The sequence below is a fragment of the Idiotropiscis lumnitzeri genome, chromosome 21 (assembly GCF_059441095.1).
Source record: "Idiotropiscis lumnitzeri isolate Australia: NSW breed Sydney's pygmy pipehorse chromosome 21, RoL_Ilum_1.0, whole genome shotgun sequence".
Lineage (NCBI taxonomy): Eukaryota > Metazoa > Chordata > Actinopteri > Syngnathiformes > Syngnathidae > Idiotropiscis > Idiotropiscis lumnitzeri.
This window is the reverse complement of record NC_142411.1, coordinates 11,557,230-11,571,205: the sequence shown is the minus strand read 5'-3', so window position 1 is coordinate 11,571,205 and position 13,976 is coordinate 11,557,230. Positions and strand designations below refer to the sequence as shown.

At 43.2% G+C, this 13,976-nt stretch overlaps 1 protein-coding gene across 1 annotated transcript; it reads left to right on the top strand.

Annotated features, from left to right (window-relative positions):
* Window positions 1–8,464: 8,464 nt before the first annotated feature.
* LOC148316986 (B2 bradykinin receptor) lies at window positions 8,465–10,191 on the top strand. Its single transcript, XM_088286897.1, has 2 exons — window positions 8,465–8,478; window positions 9,175–10,191. Exon 2 carries the CDS (start codon window positions 9,175–9,177, stop codon window positions 10,189–10,191), a length of 1,017 nt encoding a protein of 338 aa, XP_088143023.1. The 5' UTR covers window positions 8,465–8,478.
* The last annotated feature ends 3,785 nt before the right edge of the window (window positions 10,192–13,976 follow it).

Here is a 13,976-nt window from a genome sequence, read left to right as displayed (position 1 = left end):
GTGCGTCATCAATAAACAACAGCGGGCCCACCCTGATGGCGTTCACATAGTAGCGGGGGACTTTAATAAGGACAACTTAAAGACTGTACTCCCAGAGTTCCACCAGCATGTCAAGTGCCCAACGAGGGGAGACAACACTCTTGACCATGTGTACTCAAACATCAAACACGGATACAGAGCCCTCCCACTCGCCCCCCTCGGCCAGTCAGACCACCTGTCCTTGAAGCTCGCACCTGCATACACCCCTCTCAGACGAAGATTCAGGCCCACCACAAAGACTGTGAAAACCGGGCGTGATGACGCCATGAGTGAATTGCAGGACTGCTTTCAAGACACCATCTGGGACCTCTTTGATCATAAGGACCTTGATGATTACACACAATGTGTACTGGACTACATCAAGTTCTGTGTGGAAACTGTGTCCGTGAACAGGGCCATACGGACCTTCCCAAATGCGAAGCCCTAGATGTCCAGCCAGGTTCGCTCTTTCCTCAAGGCTCGTGACGCTGCCTTCAGGTCAGGCGACAAAGCCCTTTACATGGTGGCTCATGCTGACCTGAGCAAAGGCATTAAGCTAGCCAAGGCGGCCTACAAGAGGAGGCTGGAGTCCCACCTTGCCAGCAACAGACCACGGGAGGTGTGGCAGGGTCTATGGAGCATCACCAACTACCGAGGCAGCAGCATGACTTCTATAGACCCGAGTGCATCGCTGGCAGAGGAGCTGCTTCTTCGCTCGCTTTGACTCACCCCAACCGTCACACCCCCGCACTTCATGCCTCAACTCCCCCCCACTCACCGTAGAGGAACACGATGTGAGGCGTGCGCTCCTGGCTATTAACCCCAGGAAAGCTACTGGGCCCGACGGAATACCAGGCAAGGTCCTCAGAGCATGTGCCCACCAACTGTCACATGTTTTCTGCAGGATCTTCAACCGCTCCCTGGCTCAAGCAGTCATCCCCTCCTGCCTGAAAACTTCCACCATTATTCCTGTCCCCAAAAAGTCACCCGCGGTCCTCCTGAATGACTACCGTCCTGTTGCTCTCACGCCATGAAGTGCTTCGAGAGACTGGTTCTCCAGCACATCAGGGACTGCCTTCCTCCCACTCTGGACCCCTACCAGTTTGCATACCGGGCTAACAGATCCACTGAGGACACCATCGACACTGCTCTGCATGTTGTGGTGGGCCACCTGGAACAACAGCAGAGCTATGCCAGGATACTCTTTGTGGACTACAGCTCGGCATTCAACACAATCATCCCGGACATCCTCCCCGCCAAACTGGACATTCTCGGCCTCCCTGCCCTCACACGCATCTGGATTAAGGACTTTCTGACCAACAGACCCCAGACTTTGTTGCTCTGCCCCTACATGTCCTCCACCCGTACGCCTCAAGGATGCGTGCTGAGCCCTCTCCTATACGCCCTCTACACCTACGACTGCAGCCCGGCCCACGGTAACAACACCATCGTCACGTTTTCTGACGATACGACAGTGGTCGGTCTGATCTCGGAAGGTGAAGAGACAGCCTATAGAGAGGAGGTCCAGAGACTGACGGCTTGGTGCGAGGACAACAGACTGCAACTCAACATTGCAAAAACAAAAGAGATCGTCATCGACTTCAGGAGGAACAAGACGGTGCCGATCCCCCTCTCCATCGAAGGCGTGTGTGTGGAGAGGGTCCACACGTTCAAGTTCCTGGGAGTACAGATCTCTGATGACCTTTCTTGGACACACAACACCACAGCAGTGGTAAAGAAGGTCCACCAGCGTCTGGACTTCCTGAGAGTCCTCAGGAAATTCAACCTGGACAGGAAGCTGCTGCTGGCCTTCTACCACTCGTCCATCGAGAGCCTGCTGACGTACTGTGTCTCCACCTGGTACATCGGCTGCACTGAGTCGGACAGAGTGAGGCTCCAGAGGACGGTCAAAACAGCGCAAAGGATTATTGGCTGCCCTCTCCCCTCACTGTTGGACATCTACACTGCCCGGTGCCTCAGCAGGGCTCTCAATATCGTCAGAGACAATACCCACCCAAACTCACACCTGTTCGACCTGATGCCCTCTGGAAGGCGCTACAGGTGCATCAAATCAAGGACTAATAGACTGAGAAACAGTTTCTTTCCCAGAGCCATCTCCATTCTAAACTCTCACACACACACACGACCACCCTTACCTTGCAGAACAGCGACGTGATTGTTTTTATCTATCCTATTTCGTATTATTTTCCATCTCACTATTTATTCTCTTATTTATCTAATTTATATATTTAATCGAATTATTGTTGTATTGCACTGGAGAGGGGAGCTCTCTAATCTCGTTGCACTCTTGAGTACAATGACAATAAAGGTATTTCTGATTCTGATCTTTCTGCCAATATACTCTCTGGACATGTCCAAACCATCTCAGTCTGGCCTCTCTGACTTCAACTCCAAAGCCCCTATCATGTGCAGTCACGGAGCAGAGCGGCGCCTATCAGTGCCGTGCCTCTATTAGTATTAGTGATTAGATCAAACCACACCCGTGAACAATCCACTGTTTAAAATATAAAATGCCTGCTCCAAAATTATTTTGCACCCATCGCTTTGGCGCCCACGCTAGCGTGGCAACCCCTATGCGCCGCATATGTCGCATACATACTTTTTGCGCCACTAGGTACATTGGATCTTTTACTATTAAAAAATAAAGATAAAAATGTGTACGTAATTAGGTATAGGTACACATTTTGGTACTTCAATACTAATTTACCTCAGCTACTTTCCTTGGGCTCGTTTAAAAAATGCATTAATTCTCACTCTTGTCTGATATTTTGTTTGTGTATAAATATTAATCTTCAGTCTATTGAAGCGCAAATTCAATGACTTAACTCAACTGGGCCAAATTAAGGAAAATGTCAATTTTTCTGGGGTGTAGTCCTGACTTGACTTGTATAGTGGTAGCTGATTATAAAGGCTCCAATGCAATACCTAAAAGTATAAATGAAGAGATTGCTGCAGTCACATTGACATGATGGGTTTTAGAGTCATCAATAGCGGCGCGATTGGAGCGGCTGATCAGTTATAGGGTCCACAAAGGAAACTTTGCACTGATTGTGCTTTATTCCTGGTAATGGAGATAGAATTAAGCACTGCGTTTTGTATTCCATGCTTTGCTTTGCTCACAGTTTTCCTTGATTGTTAATAGTCATATGCAGAGCAGTTTTTGGTCTGGATTGATCTCAGACTGTAAATTTGAACCGGAAGGTCAAATGCTGACCTACTGTATTTTCGCAGCCATAAGGCGCACTTTAAAGTCCCAAATCCCGTCCAAAAAAAAAAAACGGGGCGCCTTCTGATGCAGAGCGCCCATTATGTGGACCAAGTGCACCCCTGGGCTGACTGCGAACGTTACCGGCCTGCACACTACTTATATCGAGAGAAGGCGGGCGTGGCTAACGACAACAGGCGGACGTGAGAGGGGAACGATGGGCGTGGACGACAACGCAAAGGCACGCCCCCAGTGCAAAGCAGGCCCCAGTGCCCCTATATGGGCAAAGTGTCTGCTAGCTCTGTATGGAGAAAGCCGGCATCATATCCAAGGAGCTGCGCAGCAGCGTCACAGAATCTGACAATGACGAGAGGGAACCTGGCGTGTTTGTGGGAGAACTTGCCCAGCTGTTTATTTCTGATACAGAAAACGATTCTGATGGATTTGTGGATGAGGACTGATCAATAATAATGTGAGTACATTGTTAAATAGTTCAATAAAATACAACCAAACTCAGTTTTGCTCCTGTTGCCTTTTTAAAAACAGCTAGCCACGCTAGCCATGCTATCTTATGTTTTAGTGTGCATGAATGTTAACTAAGGTATTGTATGGTAGGCTGGGAGGCGGAATTTTGCTGGGCCTACACTATTATGCTATTCAGTTGATTTGGGGTGATAGTTTTAGTTTTAGATGTTACACCGTGACCGCACATCGTTTGTTGATTAGTGACTTGCTCACACCGGCATTGTGTCGGCATCCCATCTGAGGGGCTGCGTGACAGCGAGACAGACTGTTAATGACTCTCGTGTTTGGTGGAGAACGTGTCCAGCTGTTTATCTTGGATCCAGAAGACAAGGACTTGGTGCATTTTTGGGTGAGGACAACTTCAGCACGTTGTTAAAAGCTAAAATAAAAGTACCACCGAACTCCCGCTGCCATTTTAAAAGCACGCTAGCGCGACTGAGCAGCTAGCACGACTGAGCAGCTCGCGCGACTGCTCGGTTCTGTTTGCGCCCAATGATACGGTGCGTTCTATGTATTAAATACAGAAATAGCACCCTCAACTGGTACTGCGCCCTTTGATACGGCGCGTCCTTTGGCCGTAAAAATACGGTACATCAAAAATCATTATTTTCTTTCCTTTACAGTCAATCACCAAATTTCACTGCTTACAATATTGCATATATACTGTAGAGATAAAACAAAAAACTTACCTGTGATTTGTGCGTTCGTTTGTGAGTGGATATATTTTGAGGGGTGAAAAATTATCGGCAATGTTCGTTACATATATACAGTCAACCCCGATTTTTATCTGTCTGTCTATTAATTAATCGCTATTGTATCAACCAACCCCCTCCATTGTGCGCTGCGGTTTCTCTAATTTATTTGTTTAGTTATAAATCAATTTTGTTAATTATTTTTGGGTATATATATATATATATATATATATATATATATATATATATATCCTTAATCAGCCTGCTTTTTATGCCAACTGAAAGTAACGGCTTGGCTAAATTCATTTTATTACGTACATCTTTGGACATGAATATTCATTGAATTATTGTCAATGTTTCATGTTATTTGTTCTATTGTATTATTGTTATTTTATGTTAAATGCTCTGTAATATAAATTTTAAAATATATATGTATATATATATATATATAAATAAAGATGTATTATTATTATTTCCACGACTTCATTCCGTTGAACCAGGAGCTGCAAAATACAATATTAACATTTTTTAAAAACTCTTTTTTAAAATTCTACAACAACTGAGTAAGCTACATGTCAAACATAGGGTCCTTTTTATTGCTAATGTACTGTGAATAAAATATATTGTGAATCTTTTCTTTTTTTAGTGTTCTGCTGCATGCGAGTCAGACTTTGTCCAGCTCTTCCGATTCATCACAACCAATCATGGCTAAGCTTCAGAAAACATGTGAACCGTGATCGGTACCTGAGCCCTTGAGCGACTGTGATGTTATGTAAATCCTTCACCTCACTGTGACTATAGGACCAGCATGACTGCGTAAATAATTGTCACATAAGCTCAATAGCATGGTTTGAGTACTTCTCTAACATTGTATTGTATGAACATACTCTAAACCCTAACCTTCCTCTCAGTCCATTTACTAATCACATTCCTTTCCCATCACTGTTGAGAGAGTTCACATCCATAATCCACCGGTAATTATCTGAAGAACATTAGCCAAAGACATGCTTCACTGTGTCTATATCATATCTGCTTCTCACTGTTTATCAGTCTATCTTGATTGGGAGGAACGTCATTGAGTGACTCCATGTTGTATTTCATTTTATTCTATTAAATTGGTCTTGAAGTAATAAAATACATGTCTTGATCAAGTGCACTTCTAACAACCGGCTCACATTTCACGTTTTTTCTTGTCCACAGCAACACTCACACCTTAACCCTCTGGTTCCAAAGTGCTAGTCCTTACAGATGGCCCACTGCTGTATCAAGAAAAAATAACTACTGTAATTTATCGTAACTCAAAAGCAGTGGCTAGCCGTGTGTTTCCCACGGAGCCCTTCAGTAAAGTCCTACTTAGTACTTGAATGAATCCCCCTCATAACACCAATATTTATGACAACATGGCTGGAAAAATAATATACAAAAAGACGCACACGACTGAGTGAGTGTTGGATGACCTCGCTTCTCTTGAAAGGTCCGTCTTGAAAATGGCCTCGCAAGTGCATCTGCAATTAAATTCACATATTCCCTCCTTTGGACATTGTGGTTTAAAAAAGCAAGAATATATTTCAGATTTTCGATCGCCGGTGTGTTGATTCCGCATAGCGCTGCCCCCTCACAAGTGAGTATCCAATCAAAAGTCGCATTTATCACCTTCAACGTAAGGCCAGCGAAAGGCCTCATGGTCATCAACTCATGATCTGATTGGCTTTCGCAACTGCTGATCAACTGTGATACCCCCACATTCATGCAGAACAGACGCCCGCAGGCCTTGGACGAATAGCGCGTGCTACTGGTACTGTGAAACACAACACAAGCTAGCTGAATTTTGATTGGCTAAAAGCTCTAAACTACAAATTCAACTCTAGGATCTAATATCAATGTGAAGAATATGATCATGATTTTGTGATTATGTTTGGCCAGCAAAGAAGGATGAAGGCCTTAACCTCCTACCACTGCTTAAAAGTGAATAATTCTCAAATAAAAGAAACTTCTCAGCCTTTGACCACAACTCTAAGGGCAGATGTTGTCTGAGTCACCATCCTTTGCAAATGTGAGGATGTTGAAGCCCGCCCCCCCAAGCCCCACTCCACCCCCCACCCCCTGCAAAGGGAAATAACCGTAAGTTGTTTGAATAATTTAGAATGGAGTATTTTTGTCATTGTCAAAAGCATTACCACAGACAATATAATGTTAGAGGAGCGACCATTACACTTCACTCTTGTTGGTACAAGCTGTTCGATTGCTGTGCCTGATCAAATTTTGTGATGTGACACTGCTGCACTGTGGGGTAAGGGCAGCTCATTTTATAATGACAATTCCTATTTGGGAATCTGGTTAAGTCCGGTAACAATTGTGTTTGATACCAGAGGCCTGCCTGCAGGTTAGAGTCAAATTAAATTTCTTGTTTTATCTTCCTGCGTGTTCTGTTTAACTCACCAGGGAATAGTTGTGTAACAGTGGTTGCTCTGCCAGGAAACAATGATGGCAAGTGATCATTAGGTGTGTGGGGGTGAGTGTGGGGGGGTGTGTGTGTGTGTGTGTGTGTGTCATAATAGTAATCCACCATATTTGTGTGTCTGCTGCATTTCATGTACATTTATATTCTAGTTTGAGAAATTCTGAAACTTAATATCGGAGAAAAACCATTGGACAGCTCGTTGTTTGGTACTTTGTAAAATGCTGTTAGTAATGCTAGCTAAATTTGTATTCTTGTGTGTGTAATATGGTTCTTTATGTTGTGTGCAACTCAAATATACAAGCAGAGTGTGAGTTTGAAGTTAGAGTATAATGACTTTAACATATATCTACATTACACTGACGTAACTTGTGACTGTACATTACATCTGGACTCCAAATAATTTTGATAGTATTAAAATGGTGTTTATTATTTTGTTTCTTTTTTTTTTATTGTGTTATGTTTTTGCCATCATTGCTGCACTGTAATTTTACACCGTAAATACTTAGTAGCAAAATTGTGGTTCGGACAAAAAAAAAAAAAAAAGGATTTCCTTTGAAAAATGTACCTTTTGGAAAATAAAAATTAAACCTGCTCCATGGCTGAGGACTAATGACAAGACAATGTTAGCTAAAGTGGGCCCTTCCAGTACACACATGAATTAATATAAGTAAAATGTCATAATCTCCAACTAGCCTATGCGAAAGGGAAAATCCTTGACCAAAATTCAAACCCTTAACTTTTAGTTGCGTTCGACATGCTAGCCCCAATGAAACTTGGTTTTGGATAGATACAAATCTTCAAAATGAAGTAAAAAAAAAAAAAAGAATTGGGATTGGCACGAAATGATTTAAAAGAATTATTATAGTTATGATTGTTGTTGTTGATGCTACTGTTATTCTAGTTGTCTGATTAGTTTGCACGTTAACTGAAATAGCTAAACAGTATGATGACTCCACTTTTCTGGAGAACAACTCTACTTAATGATGTGGTCATGCTTATTATCTGATAACTGTTACTTATATTATTAATTAATTAATTATATAATTCATATATAATTAAAAATCTTTGCACATTTGACACTTTTTCCAGTTTGATTGTAATGCAACTATAATTTTACCATAATTTTGTGAAATGTTTGCAAATAATATCTTAACTGCACTCATCTAGCTAGATTTGCTCTGATCTGGATTGATTTTGTAAAGATAGCATCTGTAGCAAATGAAGAGCGAATAATTTGAACCAATAGTAGATGTACAAATGCTAAATCAGGCATGTGGTATTAAAAAAAAAAAAAAAGCAGAAGAACACAAGACAACAATACTTAAGTTACTAAACTACGATAAATCTAAGCACAAGACTGAGTTAGGCATAAAAAATGAATTTGTACAAATGCATTTTGGTCCCAGTCTGTGCGAGAAACAGATGTAGGCTGTGAATGACGTCACGGTGATGAGCTCTGAATCTGCTCCTATAAAACTGGTCCCGGCTCACCAGTTCCCAGTAACGCTTCTGGAAGAAGACGTGGTACTTGTAGAGGATTAAGTCAACGAGATGAGGTGAGCAGCCGAACATTTTTTTACATTCTGATACAGATTAAGATACTGTATATTATATAGGCATTTATCAATTAGAGCATCTGCGTTTCTGAGATTTTAATCATGCTTCATTAACTACACACAGACACATGCACACACCCGCGCACATGCACTCACAGAAACACATTGAGTCCTGTCAAGCGATCACATTTTTTAATTTTTTAACAAAAAATCCCACCAGACAGGTGACATTCCATGTGCCTAGAGCTAGCTTCTGGTGCAGGGCATTGGATTGCCAAGGTCCCGCCTTTGGCCGCTGCCCAGCTCACTACGCACCTGACCCATTTGGCATCATCAAATGAAATCATAATCCTACCGATTCAAATTAATTTACTTAAAAATGAAACATTCAAGAATCCTATTGGACCCCATTTACTGAGATATGTATCAGAATCGTCCTATATTGAAAATATGCAGGGCCCTGATATATGTGTCATATGAGATATTGGTTTTGTTTAATTTAATTTCACGGTTTCATTTTTGCATGGCGATGCACTTAACCAAGTCACCTACTCATTCCAGGGTTTTTTTTTTTTTTTTTGCTCGACACTTATGATACACTTTTCGAATTGTGTACATCCCCAATTTCACCTTTTCAACTTCTCCAACTTTTGTTTAGTAACATGAATGCATAGTGACACTGCTCTCATTTTCCAGATGGCTATGAATGCATCAATCCCAGAAATTGATTCCTGCAACAACTACACTGCCACCTTACAGTTGATGTCATCCTTACAGCCGCCATACCTTGGTGTGATCAGCTTGGTGGGCTTCATGGGGAACAGTTTTGTGATCGCTGTCTTCTGCCTGCAGAGAAAGGACTGCACTGCAGCAGATATTTACCTAGGTAACATGGCTGCTGCTGATCTGGTCATGATGACCTGCCTCCCTTTTTGGGCTTTCACTATTGCTCGTGGACACCAGTGGGACTTTGGTGAAGTCCTCTGTAAGCTAGTGAATGTTGCTATCTATATGAATTATATCTGCAGTGTACTGTTCCTTACACTGGTCAGCTTAGACCGCTACCTTGCTCTGGTGAAGCCCATGAACCCCAGTCGTCTGAGGAGGCCTTTGTGGGCCAAGCGGATCTGCCTGGGCACCTGGATGCTGGGATTCCTTTTTTCAATGCCCGTGCTACTCTTTCGCGCAGTGAAATATGTACAAAATGCCGGTGTAGATGCATGTATCCTGGTCTACCCTCACCTGGCCTGGAGAGTGCAGCACAACGTTCTCATAAATGTATTTGGATTTCTCATACCTGTTATGGTGATAAGTTACTGCACCTGTCATATTGTGTCTGTTTTGAGAAAAGATCATGTCAGAGGTCTCCCTGGAATGAGAACGGAGAAAAAAGCCACCTACTTGGTTCTAGCAGTGATGGCTGTCTTTCTCTTCTGCTGGACACCACACCAGGTGATGCGCTTTCTGGACACGCTAGAATACTTCCAAATAACTTCCGGATGTATTTGGGGCTATGTTCTTGACCTCGGCATTCAGCTGTCTACCTATTTGGCATACAGTAACAGTGCTGTTAACCCCTTCCTTTTTGCAGTTGTGGGAAGGCATTTCAGGAGAAGGGCAAAAGAGGTGTTTGCAAAAACTCTAAACCATTGGTCAGAAGATGTGTCTTATGTGACAACGAGCTTTACTTCAGTAAAACTCAATGAAACATGAATAAATCTGTTGAGAAGGCAAGGTGTCTCAAATTGGAAAATGTTTTATTCATGAGCGGTGGCGGCGTGATGTTAGACAAGCACATCCAATAGAAGAGCTGGCACAGAGATTTTGTGTTATTTCAAAGGGGAAGTTGCTAAGAAGAGGTGTAATTTAGATCCTAATGACCTAAAAAAATTCAGACCGCTATCTACCTTACCATTTTTAGATTGATGCAAAACAGCTGACAGTATTGATTAAACTGGATGCTAGCGTCACTTTTGCTATAGTAGACCACAATTTTGTTTTAAGTTGTCGTCCTCTCAGATGCTGTACACAATTGGTTCAAATCCTATCTCACAAACAGGACTTTTATGTTAAGTTTGGATACCTGCCTCTTTAAAGCCAATAACATCACGTCTGGTGTGCCACAAAGTTCGTTGTTAGGCCCGTTGCTTTTTAATCTATGTCCCATTTTGGTATTTTCATCAGGACACAGCTTTCAGAATTGTACATCTGCAAGTTTCCTGGTGACACAAGACCTATGGATACAATTCTTATAGTTTTGCTTTATTTTTTTTTGGGGGGGGGGGTTTAGATGTCAAATCCTGAATGGCATAAAACTTTCTCCAGTTTAAGTTTTAGTCATTGTTCTTCAGCAGTCAGGACCAAAGACAGAAACATTTACCTCTACTACATTTACTGTCTTTAGTCCATCCACACATAGAAATACCTGGGCGTGACTTTTATCTCTGGGCTGACTTTTGCACCACATATTGAGAAAATCACCAATAAATAAATAATAATAATAATAATAAATAAAAATTCCCACTTATCGAACATTTGCCAGAGTCTGCCCCATTTTCAAATTTGCCAACATGGAGACGCCGATACATTCTTTTATTACCAGTCATACAGAACTTATGTATGGTGTTTGTTATGGACCATCCGGGGTACTCTGAGCTGCTGTTTGGTGCACAGGCACAAGCTACTCTTTTGTCCACTGGGGTGCACACCAATGGACATGCGCCAAGCCATGGCCAATAAGTACACCTGCTCTGCACTTCTCACCGTGGGCCACTCCAGAGTAGAAGAAAGTCCAACCCTTCTCAAGAGGGCTGGTACCAGAGACCAAGCTGTGTGTGGATGCGAGTACCGGTGTGATATCTTGAGATATCAATGAAGATATGCACGCACAACGGCTCTCTTTATGTCGGCTCTTTTTAATGCAGCACTTAACATCATACAACAGGTCTGACTGACGGTTGTTGTTACTCTGAGTTCACAGACCTTCCTAACTCTGACATATAAACCACTAGCACCCTCTATTGGCAACAATCTGTAACTCCGCCTAACCACTATATAACATCCCTCCCTTCTTAAATCTGAAACATACTATAAACAGTTAAACTCAAAATATACGTACGTGTAAGCATGTTTAGCCTTGTAATTACTAACAAAAGACTACTCAGCCCAAAACTCTGCCACTCCAATGTAAACTACATAACAGTCACACCCCTTTTCTTTTTTTTTTTCTTTGGCACATATTTTACATCACAAAATCTGTCAGATAGGCAGGAGGTCTCTTGTTTCGTTGAGATCGCCGCAACTCGTGTTGGTGCACTGCTGGCCTCACTGTACTCTTCCTCTAGCAGCACCGGAGGCCCAACCTCGTTCTCCACTTGTGATGAACTCGCCTCCTCTCTCCGTGCACAAGTTATTGGCGCTGGCAACACACAGCCCTCCTCCTTTGTCGAGTCCTGTAGCCGAACAGACGCATCTCCGGTTCTGTCGAACAGTTGATCCACATGTCGCCGCATTATCTTCCCGTTTCCCAGCAGCACACTATACGACACCGGTCCCGTGGACTCCTTTATGAGTCCCGGTATCCATTTTGGGCCTGCCCCATAATTCTTGGTATAGATAGTGTCTCCAGCAACAAAACTGCGTTCCTTGGCGTGTCTGTCATGATAAGCTTTTTGACTTGCCTGTTTTGCTGCCACTCTCTGCTTCATATCTGGGTGTATGAGATCAAGTGTACACCTCAACTTCCTTCATCTCAGCAGGCGACAGTCCCGTTGTTGACTGTGGAGTGATGCGGTAACTAAACAAAACTCTGTTCAGTTTTGTCTCCAGATTTTCCCCGGCACTTTTTTTCACAAGTCCTTTAAAGGTTTGTACAGCTCTTTCCGCCAACCCGTTTGATGAGGGATGGAACGGCGCAGAAGTGACGTGTGTGATTCCATTTCGTGCCATAAATTCCTTGGTTTGCTCACTCACAAAACACTGGGCATTATCAGACACAATCATTTCTGGAATACCATGTGTACTGAAACTGTTTCTCAAACTGTTTACTGTTGCTGATGACGTTGCTGAGTTGACTGGATAAACGTCAAGCCACTTGGAATGCGCATCCACAATAACTAAAAACATCTTTCCCATGAATGGACCCGCATAATCAATGTGAAGTCTCCTCCATGGCTTCTCAGGCCACTCCCAGGGATGGAGCGGTGCACAGGCAGGTGCCTTTCTGTGTTCTTGGCATGTGGTGCATGATTTTACCATATTTTCCACATCATTGTCCATTTGCGGCCACCACATATATCCTCTTGCCAGTCCTTTCATACGGCTCATCCCGGGATGTGACTGATGTAACTGTTCCATCATGGAAGCTCTTCCCCTCTCTGGTATCACAATGCGGGCTCCCCACATCACACATCCGCCTTGCACACTCAACCCAAGTTGTCTTTGTTTATAGGGTAAAAAGTCCTTATCTAGATTGTTGGGCCACCCTCTCAAAATGTACTCACGTACTCTGGAAAGAATGGGGTCTTTTGTTGTCCATTTCTGCTGTTGGTGTGATGTCATCAGTGGAAGCTGTTCTTGCTCCAGCATTAACACCACTTCCTCAGATGATGGATCTTTGGGTGTCTCCGGCAATGGCAGACGACTGAGCGCATCTGCATTACCATGATCTTTACCGGCTCTGTATGTGATAACATACTCGTAAGCTCTCAACAAAACAGCCCATCTCATGATCCTTTGTGAAGCCATCTGTGGGACTGCTTTCATCTCATGGAATAAACCTATGAGAGGTTTGTGGTCTGTATAAATCACAAATTTTCTGCCATATAGATACTTGTGGAAATACTGTACTCCAAAAATCACTGCGAGCCCCTCTTTATCAAGCTGGGAGTAGTTCTTTTCTGCCGCTGACAGTGTTCTTGAAGCAAAGCCTATGGGTTTCTCATCTCCATCACTCATTCGGTGAGCTAGTACCGCTCCCACTCCATATGGTGATGCATCACAAGACAATAGCAATTCTTTTTTTTCATCGTAGTGTACTAACACACGGCTAGACTGCAAACATACCTTTGATTGCTTGAAAGCCTTTTCTTGCTGTGGGCCCCAAGACCACAATTCATCCTTCCTTAATAGTTTGTGCAGGGGTGCCAGCAATGTAGGCAAGTTTGGAAGGAACTTATTGTAGAAGTTCAACAGTCCCAAGTACGCCTTGAGCTCTGTCACAGAAGTGGGTGGGGGTGCCTCTTGTATGGCCTTTACCTTTGCTGGTAGCGGATGCAGCCCTGTCTTGTCCACTCTGTGTCCCAAAAAGGTCACCTCGTTTTCCATAAACTAGCACTTGCTCCGTTTCAAACGCAGTCCTGCACTTCTCAGTCGCTTCAGAACTTGATCCAATGTGTGCAGGTGATCGTTGTCATCTTTTCCTGTCAGAATAATGTCATCCAAATATACGGCAACTTTTTCGATTCCTTGCAGGACCCCTTCTATGGTACGCTGAAAAA